This window comes from Chelonia mydas, chromosome 11 (genome assembly GCF_015237465.2).
Source record: "Chelonia mydas isolate rCheMyd1 chromosome 11, rCheMyd1.pri.v2, whole genome shotgun sequence".
NCBI classification, from domain to species: Eukaryota; Metazoa; Chordata; order Testudines; family Cheloniidae; genus Chelonia; species Chelonia mydas.
In genome coordinates, this window is record NC_051251.2 from 55449034 (window position 1) to 55466078 (window position 17045).

A 17045-nucleotide genomic window follows, 5' to 3' on the forward strand; every position below is an offset into this window, starting at 1 on the left:
AAAAGAAAAAAAAAAAAAAGACATGTAAGCTAGATTTCTGAACCTCCAGGTCAGACTATGAAGACTTTTAATACTTCTTGGCTAAAATAAGCCTTACAAGTGCAGGAAATATTAACTCACTTATTTATAATTTATGGTACTTTTCCATTTATGTGTATTATTTGGTGTGCATTCTCAAGCAAATGCCTCACTTCACAATGCAGGCTTTCCTTTTGTTATTAGTAACTGCGTGTGCACTGCACAGCATACTCCCCAACACGATTCACAAAAGTCAATGTCATCTCTTCCTCTTCATTTTTTTTTCCTGCCCTTTCAGTTTTGTCTTCACTCAGTAGCATTACTCCATGGCTGCTGTTGCGTTGTTCAGCTCCCACTGCATTTTTCATGCCATGCCCACTGTGTGTGATTACCATACATTATGGTAACAGCTGCTCAAGAGCTACAATTACATTCCTGAACTGGCATGACTCAAGAGGCATCAGTAGTTACTTCTTGTTTGTTTATTTTTTTAAAAAATATCCAGCTTCAGGCCCCAATGGGAAACCGGGAAATCAGCAGCCAACAGTACAATCAAATCCAATGTCTCAGGGAAAATTTTCATATTGTATCAGTTACATCTGTACAGTTGGAGAACATGGTACAGTCCTAATATACATACCTACCTCTTCAAAGTATAATTTTCATGATGAAAGATAAAGATGCTTAACTGCTGACTCAGTGGAATGTGCCAACACCTGATTATGCCACCAAACAGGAAATGGAAACATGGGAGGAGTGCTAGAATCCCAAGCTGTCCTTCTAGAAGAGCCACCTTTAAGTACTGTGTGGGCAATGTACTCCATCTATGGAAGGAAATATTTTGGCTGTAATCGTATATATCACACCTTCCCCAGAAATCTCGATCAATATTCACCTATGCCCTGGTAAGGGGCTTTCACTAATCTCTTAGCCAAAGGTAGTTGCACTTAGTAGCAATTCTTGGAGGCGAGAAAATAAGTTAAGCATGTGCACGCAGGGCCGTCCCTGGGGAGCGGGGGGTGCAGGGCCCGGGGCAGAAGTGACAAATCCATCACTTACAGGACTGACCCATCACTTCTGGGGCCGACTGCGCCAGCCAGTTGCGCCGGGGCCTGGAGCGGTTGCCCAGATTCACTGTACCAAGGGATGGCTCTGCGCACAAAAAACCTGTTAACTTCAAGAAACTAAATTCAAAAAACATTTAGCTCCTTGGATTAGCAGAGCTAGACTTGTAGCAAAGGAAACGTGTTTAATTCCTGAGGAAAAAGTGCAGCAAGCCATAATCTTAGCTTCGCTATCCTGACTCTGACACTGCAGTATCATAAACGGTTGGTTGCTCTTGCTTGTTGATTGTAGGTTGGGTGCGGCAATAGTCCAAATCATATGCAACTCAAGTGGGAGAAGAGAGTTGCTGGGAGGCTGCCCAAAATAAGAAAGTGAATGAAAGCACAAAGAGCTCCACTTTGACTAGTCCCCATTTTAAGAGTCTTGTCGTCTCATAGATTTTAAATTAGAAGTTCCCAGTGGAGAACTCTGGTAAATTAGTGGCATAATATGGCTCTTAGTTATTATTTATGGGGAGGTAAGGATTTTCTAGTTGTGGATGAATGAGAAATTCCTGTCTGTACAAAGAAAAAAACCACCATATCCTGAACAAAGAAGCAGCACTTCCATTAGAAACCTTTTTATTAAAGAAGTTTTAGGCGGTGATAATTGAAAGAAACAAAGCTTGGATGCATTTTGCCTTCATCATAATATCAAACAATTTCTTAGAATATTTTTCAGTGGCTATTCTGTGATGTACTCTAATTACATTTGGTATTTAAAGAAAGTTAAAATTGCCAATGTAATGATTCAACATGGGGATAATTCACTGTTACAGTAACATTTTTCAAATAATTTCAGAAGGTGTTTCATTACATTTTAAATATGTACAGATATATTACACAATATCTGTAACAAATCCAAAGGAGGCTTTACAATGTGTTGCCATCTTTAAACTGCAGCCAGACCGTGTACTCAAGGGGAGTTTTCTGGAGTACTGATGAAGAGTCATATGATGCCACTGATTATGAAGCAGATCTTCCCAATGAAATTAATCTTGAGCTCAGTTTAAAACACCCACGCCTTGACAAAGGCCTGTTAGGATGGCACTCCTGATTTTTTAAAGGGACACAGCCAGGCAGTTTAGACCTTCAAATTAGGTTTCTTTAAAATAAAATGTTAAAAAAATGAGAAATATTTTCATAAAATTATTTAAAAATTCACTAAGCTAGTTCATGTGAATAGAAAGTGCAATTGACCAGAAACTGACCATAAGCAACCAAACTGACCACTCTGTTTGCATTGTGCATGTTGAAAAATATGCAAAAACTAAAACAAAAATTGCAAAGTGTATTTAATTTTATATGCTTAGTTTTAACAACCTAAAGTGTTATTAGTAACAGAAAAGGATATTTTAAAAATATAGCTCTGAATCTGACAGTATCCATTTAAATATATATATTTAAATGCTATATAATCTGTATTTATTTTTCTAAGAGACAAGAGCAATTTCAAATCAGCCTTTCTAGTCTGTATTTTATGTTACAAATATTTAACCAAAGGACTAGAATAGTTCTAAAACAGTCATTGTGGTCACTCAGATACAATTTTAAAGACCTTTCATTTGCAATCTGTTAACAAGTCATCACTGAAAATTTCTGCCAATGCCTCTTAGATTGGCTAGTGGTGCAGCCATTGGATAATAATCCAACAATGGCTGGTCGCTTGGGAAACATTTAAAAATCAGGTGTCAGTAATCATTTTTTTGGGGATAGAGAGGTGCTGGAGGAAGGAATAGAAAACTCATTTTTGGGTGATGGAGTGGGTTTTAATTAAAAACAGGTCCTACCTTGTAAGATTGATGTTAAGACAGATGTCTATTATCTCTCCAAAGAAGATATTACTTAATTTCCATTAGTATTACTAGGAGCAAATTTTCCTCTTTCCCCAAATCAATGGCAAGATAGATAAATATGAGCAACAGTTCTAAAAACTACCATAATTCAATACAAACAAATTTAAACCTTTAAACATGATTCAAACTGCTTTGTATTACATTATGGAAATATCAAATTAGAAAGACTAGTCAAACACAGTTAATATAGATTTACCATTTGTGCGTAAATTCTCTCAATCCAGAACACTGCCTCTGCAAACATCTCAATGACTATCTTCAAATAACACTGTAGAGATTCATTCATACTGCAGAGACTACATGGGCATCTGCAATTAAACACTGCAGAGACTACTTTAGCAACCACATGATACCAGTCTTAACATTTAAATCTGAAGCCATTTTGGACTTCTAGAAGCACTGAAAAAGCATAGCAAACCACAAAACCTTTTAAATTTCTGTAATCTAAAAACAAACAAACCACCAGTTCAATGTTCTCTGCCAGTTTCCATCATGCCAGACACTTTCTTTTAGATGCTCTGCCACAGTGCTACTGCCTGGATTTTCAACTTCCTTTGAAAATTATATATTACGTACAGTAGAACCTCAGAGTTACGAACACCAGAGCTACACACCGACCAGTCAGCCACACATCTCATTTGGAACCCGAAGTACACAATCAGGCAGCAGCGGAGACAAAAAAAAACAAAAAAAAAAAAAGAGAGGCAAATACAGTACAATACTATGTTAAACAAACTAAAACAGCAGCATTTTTCTTCTGCATAGTAAAGATTCAAAGCTGCATTGTCAAGGTTCAGTTGTAAACCTTTGAAAAAGAACCACAACGTTTTGTTAAAAGTTATGAACATTTCAGAGTTATGAACAACCTCCATTCCAGAGATGTTCGTAACCCTGAGGTTCTACTGTATATTCACTATATAATGTAAGACCTGGGGTGAACAACTTTACCATGAGGCTTGTGTGTTGCATCGCTGGCTCCGAGCACTGAGATGATTTCACCTTAGATGCACTCTACCTCTGAATGATGTTAACTCCTTTATTTATGGTATGTCCCTGGGCCACAACATGGATAATGAAAATAATTTATTTAACTATGAAAAGTTATTTTTTATATTGTGAAAGTATAACAAAGATTAACTGGGAAAAAGAAATCTCTGTCTCCATTTTGCAGAGTGAAGGTTATGTTACACAGAAATTTATTTTGGGCTGAGAGATTCCTTTAATAAATTAATTGAGGGTATTTCTTATAACAGAAGGCTGTTTCAGGATTTCAATGGTCGAGGAAACTGCTATAATAAAGTAAAAGGTTCTGACATACATACCTTGAACAAGAGAGTATATATGACATAATAGGCATCCATGCCTCTGATAGTTGGGATGCGTTCATTAATTAGATGCTATTCTGACATATTTGGCAGAGATAATGATTAAGTTCACTAGAGCTGTGCAAATTACATCCCATCTTCCCATTAGGAGAAGCTGTGCTTCAGGGCACCCAAGATTGGGACTTACCCCAGAAGAAGAGAAGAGACCCCTTTCCCTGGCAGTTCTGCCAAGGGAAGAAGCCTACCTGCACCACTTGCTTTCTGTGTAGTGCTCGCTGGCTCAGAGCCCCCTGTGAGAGCAGGGGACGGGGCGGTAGGTGCCTTAAATTGGCTACTGTGAGCAACCATCCAATGGGCTTTCCGCCATATAAGGGTACTGGCGATTATGTTGGCACAAGTCAGTATCATGCAGTGGCTGAATGGGGCCCATTATTTCATTCTGCTCTGCTAAACTATTCTGTTTCCTTCCCAGAAGGAAAGCTCCTTATCAGTCAAGTAAGATCTTCTAAATGATATATTGCTTTAAGCCAGGGATTTTCAAACTTTCTCCCCATCCACAACCCCCATACCAGACATAGTCTCTTTTTATGAGTTCAACCCCCCACAATCCTTGTAATCACACCCTCTAATCTTCTGCAGAAACACAGGGCTGGCTTTTTTGGAAGGGATGTTGAATGGGCTGGTGGGTGAGTGCTGCTGCTGGTGGGGTAACGGGTGTGTGGTGCTGTTAATGCTTCTATGCTCCTTCCCTTCCACTCCCTTTTTCAGGGACGCGTTTCTTAAAATACAGCAAGAAGCTAGCCGAGGTCTATGACCAGAAGGGGCTGCAGCATCAAGGCAGCCAGCTCCCCATCACCTTCAGGTGGCACTTCCCTAGAGTCCAGTGTGGTGCAGGCAAGACAGGAGGAGGGAGCAAAACTTCTCCCCTCCCCTTAGCTTGCTCCTCCTGGATCTGAGTGGTTGCTGCGTTTTGTCTTTTTTGCTGAGACCTGCCACCCTTGCTGATCCTGCTGGAGCTCTGCAGAGTCCTGAATGGTCACCGACTGGTGAAAAGGGCGGAATACAGAACAAAAGTAAGTAGTACATCTCATTTTTTAAATAAAAGATGACAAATGCATTTATTACTTTTGGTTTGTACAAAAGCATAGCTCAAATGCAGCCTGATGTAAACTTTTGTGTCAAATATTTAACCCTTTTAATTCCAATGAGTTTCTGGATTGATGTTTGTAGATCTGTTCTCCTGCTAGGATCTCTTTTTAGGGAAAAGATACTGTAATATTTCAAGATCCAAATTCTGCGGTTCTTAGAGCCAAATGAAACTTTTGATTGGCTAAGCGACTAGAGTGTCAGGTACTTAATGAATTTGATCACATGAAACATGAGCCATGCTGAAATGACCTGCTCACAAGTAAATTTATCTACTGTGTATCAGTTCTTTGATACAACACATGCATTAGCAAACCTGGACCATTAATGTGATATCTTAGCAAACACTGATAAACTTGGATGTAAAAACAGAATAATACAGCTTGACTTTTCTTTTCCACTTAGTGCAAGCCAGGAGCAGTTTAAGAAAACTCGTGTGATTCCTAGATGTCATTGTTTTAAGGAGGAACCCATTATTTGTGAAGTCAGAAGGTATTTTCATTTTATTTTTGACAGTCGGGTTTCCTCAGTTATCTGAACACAGGCATTATTTCCTATATCGTTTGGGGAATGGAGGGGGGGAGGGATCTGGGGCAATTTAAATTTACCCAGCACCCCGCTCCTACCACCACAACAGCATCTACTTTCTCATGGGGAGGGTGAAAAAGTAGTCTTTGCTGACAGCATCTTTATTGCCGTTCCAATGTTCACTTGAGTGGATGGGTGCTCCCATTGTTATGAATACGGACAATAAGCATGTCACCTCACTGAGACACCTACTCAATGAGAGTCCCCAGAGTGGGAATCCTGAGGTTACTCTCAAACTTAGTTCTTCCACAAAGCAGGTCTTGAAATGCTTGAGTGCCATCAAAAGGAACACAAAGAGCTGTATTTCTCTTCTTGCCATCCAACATTCAGTTGCAGTTTTCTGGAACTCTGGCACGATGTATGTTGTATTTTTCAATGGCTGTACAAGTGCACAGATGCAAAACTAATTTACGGGGAATGGTGCAAGTGACACCTGTGCACTTTAGCAAAATTAAGCATAATTAAATTGGTGGATTCATTCAGTTTTTGATATACAATTGAAAAGGACCTCATTTTAATTAACATTGACAAGAAAACTACTCAGTGAAAATGCAAACTAGAAAAACATTACGAACAGTTTATAGCTTGGAGGTGTTCACTGACAAGGGAGAGTGGAATCATTACTATTAAAGGCTCATCTTCTTAAGTGTCGCCCATGGTTTCTCCAATAAGCTAGTGTGTTTTACGGTGCTGTACAAATAAAAGTTGCTGGGAAAATATGAAACATCTGTATTACACTCAATCCCTTAAAGGTTATTTGATGGATGAAAAATGAACCAAATGCATTTAAAATAAATGCATATTACAATATCACATGTAGTGATTTTTACAAAATTATTACTTATGTGCACAGTCCTGATATCTATAGACATGGCACTGTGAAGAAAGCTCGGTTCTTAAGAAGCTATTTTCTAGATACTTGTAAGAGTGATGCAGTTTGCGGTCAGTCTGATCATAATGTCCCTTCAACTTTGGTACATTCAGTGCAAAATATTTTTGGGAATTTCTTACTCATATAAAAATAAAAGGCATTTTTTTCCTTGAGAGTGCTTAAAGAATAAAACACTAGCATAATGTCTGTAAATGCATGAAAAGTGAAATGAACAGAAATAGTATTTAGTTTGCTAGTTTCTTATTTACACTCTGAGGAACTTAACATAATGAACCTATAAAAATAAACAGAAGTCACTGTGTAAGTTTCTTTTTCCTGATATGCTGTGATAAATTGATACTTATTTTTTAAAACAGTTTCCATGCAGTACAAAGCATAAAATCAGACATTATTAAGTTCTCCTTATAATAGCTCATCATTTGCCATACACACAGCACTTGCATATACATTTTCACAAACCTCCTTATTGCAAGCTATTGTTGTGACATCCCTTACTGCTGATTTTCCTTCAAATTCACTTCTGCCCCAGGAAGCTGAAATCTATGGTGCACACCATGCAGGCACTCGTAGTCTTAGGTATAGCAAGTAATGGATTTTCTGTTATAGTATATGGCATAAAGTAACCTATCTTTAGGAAACTTTTTTTTTTTTTTTTTTTTTTAAAGATTTCCATAGTTTGATTTTAGCGAATTTAGGGGTGGGCTGAACGATTTCACATTTTGACTTGAACTTTACATTCAAGGACTTTGGTGAAATCCAGTTTCAAGATACTTGTCAGATTTTGCAGTAGCCACCTTGCTGATCATGCATGGTCACATCCTTTGCTTGGGCCATAACAAACATGGCAGTCAAGAAAAACTGTTTATTGCAAGACTGTTGGTTTTCCCTGCACACCAGGCACACTCCAGTATTACTGTAGAGTACTCCGCCACTACCACAATGCTTGTAACTGCTTCCGAAGCTAGATTTACTCATTCATAGAAATCTCATTATTTGAATTGTATTGTAAAACAATTTTCCTCTAAGAAATCCAATACAAATGTTCATTCGTTCTTAAGAGGACAGATCCACAAACGTCCAAAGAGCTGGGCACTATGGTTTTCGTATCACTCAAGTCCAAAGGTACTTGTCTCTTCAACTGCTGTCAACAGTTTCTCACAGAGCATGGAGAATGATGGGTAAGGGGGAAGGTCAAGACGATTGAAACACGTATGAGCCCTGCAAAAAAAAAGTGGCAAATAAGCCATGGTTATTCAGAAATTCAAATGAAAGTAACTGGAAATTCAGGTGTGCAAGAAGGTCCTTTCAAAATACCATGCTTTGTGAAATATTGTGTTACTGAACACTTATTTTCAAGTTAAAAAAGAATTGTCAAAGATATTTTTGAAATTCTGACCCTTAATGTGGATCACAAGTAGTAGCCTAAATTTTGCCTGTAAAATGTGCACACACAAAATTTGCAATTTAGGGGCACAATTGAGGTAGTCTGTTTTGAAAATTTGGCTTAGAATACATACTTTTAAAATTAGTATATTCTATTAATAATTAGTGATATTTGAATATTAGGTCTGTAATGACGAGGAAGTTATTTCTGAAGAATGAATGCACATAAATTAGATAGAGTTAGTGAAATACTAGAAAACACACATAGGGAATAGTCCTACTGACAAGATATAGACTAGTTAGCAAATTAGGTCTTTTCCATTGATAATTTCTCTGGGCCAGAGCCTCAGCTGGTGTAAATCAGTGTAGCTGCCTTGAAGTTAGTGGAGGTATACTGATTTACACCAGCCGAGGATCTGATCTTGGGAATCTATTACAGAGAAATATATTTAGTAGTTAAATGAATGTATGTATATAATTCTCAAAACACACTCTGGCTTTCTTGACAGGACAGGAATATATTCTCCCCCCTCCCCGGCCCAATTTCTATAATCTGCCTATCACAATCTGTACACACATTGTGAAAAGGTCCTAGAGACCCCATCCTCTGACTAGAGGAAGGACCAGAGTTGCCTGAATTTGATATAGGGATTTATTGAGTAGCAGGGTAATTCCGGCCTGCTCCCACTGAAATAAATGGCACAGCTCCAAGTGACTAATGCAAGTAGGATCTTTCGGGAGAGGGGTTCTGAGATGAAAGCTCCAAGGACTTTTCATTTCCTCTTCTTCTTTGAAAGCTAACTAACCCTTTAGACCTTTACTTTGGAAGATAAAAGTCCTTTTGTATTTGGGTTTGGCCCTTAAAGGGGAAGGACTTTCTTTACATTTACTTTTTCCTTTTGCAATCACACCACACTGTTGTTTAAACCTGTTCCCGTTGGCAAGCAGAAACCTTTTCTGCAGTGGCCTGCCTGTCACCACTTGAACAGCAAACATTTAAAAAACACACAGCATAATAAATTTAAGTGTATAATGTCAGGAACTCTCCCCACACCAAGAACTGAGACTCCTGATTCAACATACCCCATTCAGCAGCAGTCAGAATGGCTACACTGGATTTACAGTGAGCCTTCTCAAAACAAGAGCGTGCCCAGCCCCCAGATGAACAAATCAGGAACCATCATCTTAACTGCCAATCAGATCCTAACTACCAGGTTGGAACATGAAGAGAAGAGGTGAGTCATTCTAGCTTGTTTATAACACAGAAGCTAAGAGTTCATTATAAGCCCTCAGTGAAGGTAAAACACTGAATTAGCAAACAGCATTATAGTGTCATAAAAATACCAGGCTTTGGGAAAGACACAGTATGCAGAGCCAGATTATCATTTTAAACATCAGACCAAACTTCGGGTGTATTGCTGTGGTAGAAAAAATACTGTATTTTGCTCCATCCAATTATTGTAGACTTAACAGAACTCTGTCAGAATGTTTTTCAACAGGTAGAGTTCACACCCCATGGTATTCTATGGGGCTGCTCATTTCCCCCCTCCTTCCCTCCCTCCCTCCTAGAGGGATCAACCCTTGGCTGCCGGGAAAGGGAGCAGGTCAGCAGAATCCGTGGTTCTCTTTTCTCTTTCCAGAACATTGTGGAAAGCTATCTGTGGGATCCAGGAAGTGTGCTTAGAGGATCTAACTTTCCTGCAGAGTCCCTCCATGTCGGAGACCCTTGTTAAGGAGTGGGGTGGGGGAAAAGACAGTATGATTACAATTAGAGCAGTGCTGTCAGGTAGTTAGATGACCCTGTACATCCACCAATTCTCTGGGTTCAATTTAGACCTCGGAAGATCCATGGTGGCCTAACCTCCTGCATCTGGTGGGTGGGTTCAACTGATTCCCCCTCCTTAACCCTCTGGAAGGAGAATTTGGAGGAAACATTATAAAAGAAACTTCATAGAGCTTCTCTTTCCATCAGGCCCACAGGAGGGGAATGTGGACCATTGTAATAATCCTCCTTGGATCCTCTGGCTGCTCACACAACCAGCAGAAGAATTTCCTCTTGCTTCTTAAGATTAATACGCTCAGAAAGGGTGTGGAAGGAGAGGAGTTTCTTTGAAACAGACATCCACTTGTTACAATTATGCATCATGCATAATGTGGGCTGTACAACCACAAATTATAAAAACCGTAACCCATGAATCAATAAGGGATTCATTGCAAGCTAACAATCTTGCATCTTGGTTTAACTGATTAGTAGGAAGACAAGTTGGGTTTTCTTTCAGTTTTTGAGGATGATTTTGTCAGTGTATTGAAAATGTGATCATTTTCTTTAGAGAGCTGACTCATTTTTAAAAATAAAGATACTAATTCCGTTGAGGAAATGTGCTCTTCTTCTACCAGACAAAGGACTCTGTCATTCTGCAAGAAGAGTGATTTTACTGTGGATACTGTTTTCCCAGGACATTTCAAGCTAACTGTATACTATGTTCATCTTTGTACTCTCACATTTTCTGATAAAGGTAAATGTATCTTAGTTCCTGGAGTCTTGACATTCAATCACTTTCCCCTTCACTGGAGTTCAAACAGTATTACAGACAAATTAACTTTAAGTCCAAAGTCCAATACCTTAGCAATAACAGAAGAATGCTGTTCGCGTGCAAATGTTTATATATTCATCATCACTAGCTGCTATATAATTAACACTACCAACTTCTAAACATTTAAGAAATAGAGAGTAGGAGTTCCCCTAGTGATATCTGATTTAGCCTGACATACAATAAGATAAACAAGCTGAAAGTAAAGGTGGTGACAGGGACAGCAGGGGCAAAACTAAACTAGGAATAACTAACTTTTTCAGTGCATGCACATGCCACTAACATAGGATGGAAAGGGCAGTGATAAAAGCCAGGCAACTTGACATGCAAGTTCCAGAAGTTTCATTTTTCTGGTTCAATAAGGGTGATTATAACATGATCAGAACTATGGAAGCTATGGAATCATCTAATCAATCTGTTATCTGTATTAGCCTTCCGCAGCTCTACAGAGCCAAGAAAAGGGAATGGCTACAATAAAATGTTTTCATTCATTTATTTCTTCTCTCTGGTATGAATTAAAAACAAACAAACAAACAAAAACAAAAAAAACCCTTGATTTGTAATTTGAGAGCCAGATTTTGCCAGTAGTACCAGGCTCCACAAGTGGTCCCATTGAAATCAGTGGGACTATTCACAAAATAAAAATATTAATCACTGAGAGTGAGAGTAAAAGAATTTGTCCCTAGGTTAATACAAAACCCTAGAACCATTAGGCATCGAAGAGCCTCTGGGTGAAATTTTCAATGTGTGTCCAACAATTCATCCACATCTGCAGGATCTCTTTTAGGAGCCTGCTGAAAGTCTGCCACTCAGTGTCTTTGTTAAGATAGGTACCTTCAGCCAGTGCTACTCAGTGTTTGCATAGTAAAGCCTCTGAAGCTGGTGCGGCTTAGGCTGAAGCCACTCTACACATAGGAACTGGAGATGTTAGAAAAGTGAACACAGTTTACATTCTGCTCAGAGCTAAATTTGAGATGAACGCTGTAAGTCACGCACTTCCTATGGGATTAGGGTAGCATGTCTTGAGCACTGGGAGTGGCTGACTCACGACAAATAAACTTGTAAAAAGAAAAGGAGGACTTGTGGCACCTTATAGACTAACCAATTTATTTGAGCATGAGCTTTCGTTAGTCTATAAGGTGCCACAAGTACTCCTTTTCTTTTTGCGAATACAGACTAACACGGCTGCTACTCTGAAACCTGTCAATAAACTTGTGTTATTTGGCTCTCATGTTTGTAAAAGTACCTTAAAACAGTGGTAAAGTTGTGGCCCAGTGTCTCCAAAGCAACGGAACTGAAAGTTAAAGATCAAGGGCCATGTTCATTGCCATGGGCAAAGAGGCAAGCAGCTGGCACCCTCCCTGCACCCACTGGGCTGAACTAGTAAAGGTGCTCCGCACATATCTCCACTCTCTTTCTCCAAAGGGAAGCAGTTTTATTTTACAGCTGGAGCGCCGCAGTAGCCCTGCCACAAGAAACTCCCTCAGTGAGGTGCTGAATCTCCTGGCTTGTCCCGCCCCTTCTCCCTGTGTAGAGTGTACCCGCTGGCTCTGGTTTCCCTGGTAGAATGAGCAGCTTACGGGAGCGTGGCCCTGCTCCAGGTTGGATCCTGCTGCCTAAGAGGTGAATTTGGTCCCAAGTCTCTGTATCTACGCACAATAAATGAGTAAAGTGGGTTCCATAAGTTATATTTATAGACAGTTAGTTTGAGTGTTCCCTTTGAGTTCCCCTGCTTTAGTGGGTTTTTATGGGTCCAGAACACTATTTTAAATGGAGCTTTCACAATTTATTTTTCTTTCTCCCGTTTTTAAGTTACTTTAAAAATCATCAACACTATACCCCCGTAAAACATTTATTTTTACAGATGAGAGGTCCAGCAAGGAATTTAATGAATTAATTTGTCGTCATGTTCCTCCTCACAGTAGCCAAATTATCAGCCCTGGAAAAATCTGATTTCCAGTTATTTGTGCCTCCCAGGCCAGCATCCTGCCACACTGACCAAATACGTGTTTTGGGTCTACTTACATCTAGCTATTAAGGTCCCGATCTTGGTGACATATACACATGTGCTAAACTTCATTACCAGTAGCCACCCATTGAAGCTAATGGGACGACTCAGCACAGTGAAGTTAAGCAGGACTGAGATCTTAGATTGCAAACCTTTTGGGGCAGGAATTGTCTTTAAATGTGAAATGCGCCCAGTGAATGGTTCCCTCATCCTAACTGGGACCTTTTATTTAATAATATTTCAGTACTGCCTACAGTTGGTCTTAGAGACTGAATATTAGAAGATACAAAAACTACAATATTCTCTTTTCCTACTTAAGTATTGGTATAAAATGGAATGGCACTACTGAAGTCCAGGTTCATTCAAGAAAATGCAATGGTTTATATTTTTAAAATGCTATAGGAACATAATCTATTTCTCATTTCAGTAACAATCATTCTCTGAGGCATGCTTAGGTGGCTGATGCACAGAATACCTTTTGACCCTAAAAGATACTACAGTAATTGTTTTGAAATATAAACTCTTAGAATTCTCTTAATGTACCTTTGACCTTCAGCTGCGTGGCTCCCATTTATACTATTAACTGACAAGGTGGTTTTGTGTTCGAGCTACTGACTCCACAAACTTGTACACTGGGTCTGTGCATTTCAACTACATAGTACTGTTTATACTTTGACTTTCTATCAGATAATCAAAGTTAGTAACATATCTATTTCCAACCAGTGTAACTTCCTCTAAATGCTACAGAATTGGATGATGGGAAATCTTCCCCAAATGTATTAATCTGCAAAACTGACCTCTCTGTAGAGAAGTTCTTATTAATACAGAGTTCAGTCAAGATGACTTTTCAGATCCTGGCTCATATGTCATCAGTCTTTGATACTGTAGATCATTTAAGACCACAGCTCTTTTCCTGGCATCACAAAAGGAAAAACGAGAAAAGCAATTCCTTCCTTATTTTTTCCTCTTGCCACTCTGATCATGTCACTTTCCACCTTGAATTCTTTCCCTGGCTTCAGCTCTTCGAGGCCTTGTGCAACTCAGCTTTTCCTTACATCCAACTCATTTCTTTCTACTCTCCTTTTCACTTGTTTCACTTGGCCCAAGCCTCTCTACTACTTGCTCTCTTTACAATCTTGACCCCCCCTTAACATCATGTTTTGCCGCCTTCTCTCTCTCCTTCTTCAAATCACTCCTCAGAACACATTTTTTCCTCTGATTCAAAAAATCACCACAGCAAGATTTCTACACAACGCTGAAGTCATGCTGGCCCTCCTAGGGAACTGAAATAGACTGTAAATACATTGGGTCTCTTTAATCCAGAGTTGATATCCATTTTCTGGCAATGATCAATAACTTACCTTTCAGAGAACATCACAGATACTATTTTAGGGAAGCAATGCCTGGTTTTATGACAAACAAAAAACTCTATAAATTGTAGAAGAGAAGTTGTAAACCTGGTAAAGTGGAATGTCAAAATTTACTTAGATTAAAAAAAAACACCCCTACCCAAAACATACACATACACACACTTTTACCTGGGAAGAGCAGTGATTTTCCCCCATTTTTCTACACAGAATCTTCTTGGCCCATTGCTCCCTCTTAGAGATGCAAACCCCTCATAAGGTATGCTGGATGTGCCTGTAACAAACTACCAACACAAAAAGAACAACACGGATGACAGATGTACAACCTGAGGGTTGTGTGAATGCTCATGCATAAGTAACTACTCACAGCAGTGTTCCCACTAAGTCAAGTTGTTCTTGTATAAGACTTTGCAGGATCAAGCCTTATTTGAAGGGGAATCAGGAGTATTAAAGTCCTGTTTAAAATGTAGGGGAGGGATAGTGGCATATTTCTTGATTAGCACTCTAGGAGGGAGGTCTTACTAGACTAATTTATGTTACAAATTTCACTTATAGACAGCCAGTATATAAGAATAATTATGATGCACAATCAGTGTAGAATTAAAGTCACATTACTAGCATCATCAAGCTAATAAATAATAAAGGGAGGAAGGAGAAAATAAAATACACTTAATAAGGTTTAAGAGGGACTAACTAATAAGTAAATTACCATATATGTTACATTTATGTCGTGCCTTTCATTCAGCTGGATTTCAAAGCACTTTACAAACTTTACTAACTGATATAAGCTAAGAGACAAATTCTACAGTTCTCATTTAGGTAAAATTCCCATAGATTCAGTAAGAATTTCTTATGACATTGTACAGAGCAGATTTGACGAGAATCATCCATCAATAAGAGAGAGTCTTGTGACAGATAGAACCTTCTTATTTTTTAATGGTCTGTGATAAAACACCTATATAAAATATTTTTGACCTGCAGTTGCAGAATCCCTACACTGTATTATAATCGCAAAGGGAAATCTTAGCGATAAAGTTACACAGCCATCTATGGTACTGCATCAAAAGGGACACCTCAGTAAGGTTTCCCACATAGCATTTACACAGAGCCAGCTGTAACAGGAAAAGGAATGTTAGTGACACAGTTAACATGATCAGATGCCAGTTCTGAAATGTTTAAAACAATGGATTTTAAACTAGTGCAACTATGTGGCAAACCCAGATAAAATCAGATCTGGCCCCTTCTAAAGAATTTGGTGTGCTAGAAGTACCTGTATTTGATTACATGTAACTCTGTGAAAAACCCACATGCATTAAAATTCCTCTACTGCCTTCAGTGTTGTTGAATCCATCAGGTAAATGAATTCCACAGGTGGACATACTGTGTGAAGCAGTGTTTCTATTTATTTGTTCTTAATTTACTGGCTATCAACTAAGTGAAGACCTCTTGTTTTCATGTTATATAAAAGGATAATAATGGGGGACTGGATCAGTTTTCAATATCATTTTAATAATTTTGAACACCTCAGCCAAGTCCTCCCTAACTCTTCCTCTGAATAATCTTCAAAGGTAAATATGATCATGTTTCTTTTCCTTTCCTTGGAATACAAATTTTGAGGATTTTTTTAGTTAAATAATAAAAATCACCACCACCCAACACTCATACTGTTTGGTAACTTTCTATCAAGGGGACTTTTGTTTTTAGTTAGCTTTGACATTTCAATTATTTACAGTAAGCATCTGGAGACTGCTGAGTTACCAGGCCATTCCCGTGTCCTGACATCACACTGTCTGAAGGTTTCATTATCCGAAACTGATGAAGTAGTTTAACATTTAATGTGAAATGGTGGTATATATTTTTATACAAATCTACTGATCTCTCACCTGTAATAGCCTTAGCCGTTGTTCATTGTTGAATCTTTCTACAGCAGCCCAGAACCACCGAATTACAATGTGATTGTCATGGTAACCTGTTAGAACAGCAACAAAAAGCCACATTACCTTTGATTCTTTTAATATTAAGTACTACAGAAGTGCAGGAGAACACACATGTGAAATATTAATCATTAATGGCCTTCCCCAGTTCAGTCTTAGTTACAGTCTTAGCCTCCATACTTATAATCAAATATCAGCAAAAGACAGCAAGTGAGACTAAACCAGGGCTCTTATCAGGGTCATTGCACGTTGCTCCAAATTAAAGGCAGACATTCAGTTTCCCTTTTAAAAACACTTAAACCATTAGCAAGCCAATCATCCGAGTTGCCAATTCTTGTGACATTATGTTTTTGGTTTTTTTAAAAGCTGCTCATGATACCAGTAGCAACTGCAGCCACCTCACTCAAAACAGCTGTCATCTCATTCTTCTTGATGGAATTGAAGCCGGACTGCACTCGGATAGGCTCACTACCAGTTCCAGATAGCCTTTGGAAATGGAAGTGAAGTGGTCCTTACTAAAGATGTCTGCCTTACCACTCTCTTTATGCAGTCAGGCAGGAGAAAAATCAGAATAGTTGAATGTAAGAGCAAGGAGAAAGACTGAGCGTAATGGGAATGTGAGAGGGGTTTGGAGTCAGATATAACATGAATCTTTACCTGCTGCTGTAAATGAACTCTGAGAACACCTTTATGTCAAAGGTTTGCCTACTCACTTTCAGATGCCATCAACCTCTCTGTAAATTCAAAATACAAACATGCTCTTGCCGTTTGGGATCTTACTCCTTTTATCAACTAAAATGTCTGCTCCTAATTCAAAAGCTAACCAGGAAAATA

At 38.8% G+C, this 17045-nt stretch overlaps 1 protein-coding gene across 6 annotated transcripts in view; it reads right to left on the reverse strand.

Moving 5' to 3' along the window:
• Positions 1-7082: 7082 nt before the first annotated feature.
• The window catches only part of HECW2 (HECT, C2 and WW domain containing E3 ubiquitin protein ligase 2), a 247776-nt gene continuing 237813 nt past the window's right edge, over positions 7083-17045 (reverse strand). For 4 of the 6 annotated variants that reach the window (XM_043525153.1, XM_043525152.1, XM_043525154.1 and 1 more), the window contains 3 exons: positions 16161-16246; positions 14449-14561; positions 7083-8146 (listed from right to left, as the gene is read on the reverse strand). In XM_043525153.1, coding sequence (XP_043381088.1) covers positions 8035-8146; positions 14449-14561; positions 16161-16246 — 311 coding nt within the window. In that variant the 3' untranslated portion in view covers positions 7083-8034. Of the gene's footprint in view, positions 8147-14448; positions 14562-16160; positions 17031-17045 lie in introns of those variants that run through there. The other 2 variants (XR_006284811.1, XM_037912198.2) reach the window with 2 other exon arrangements.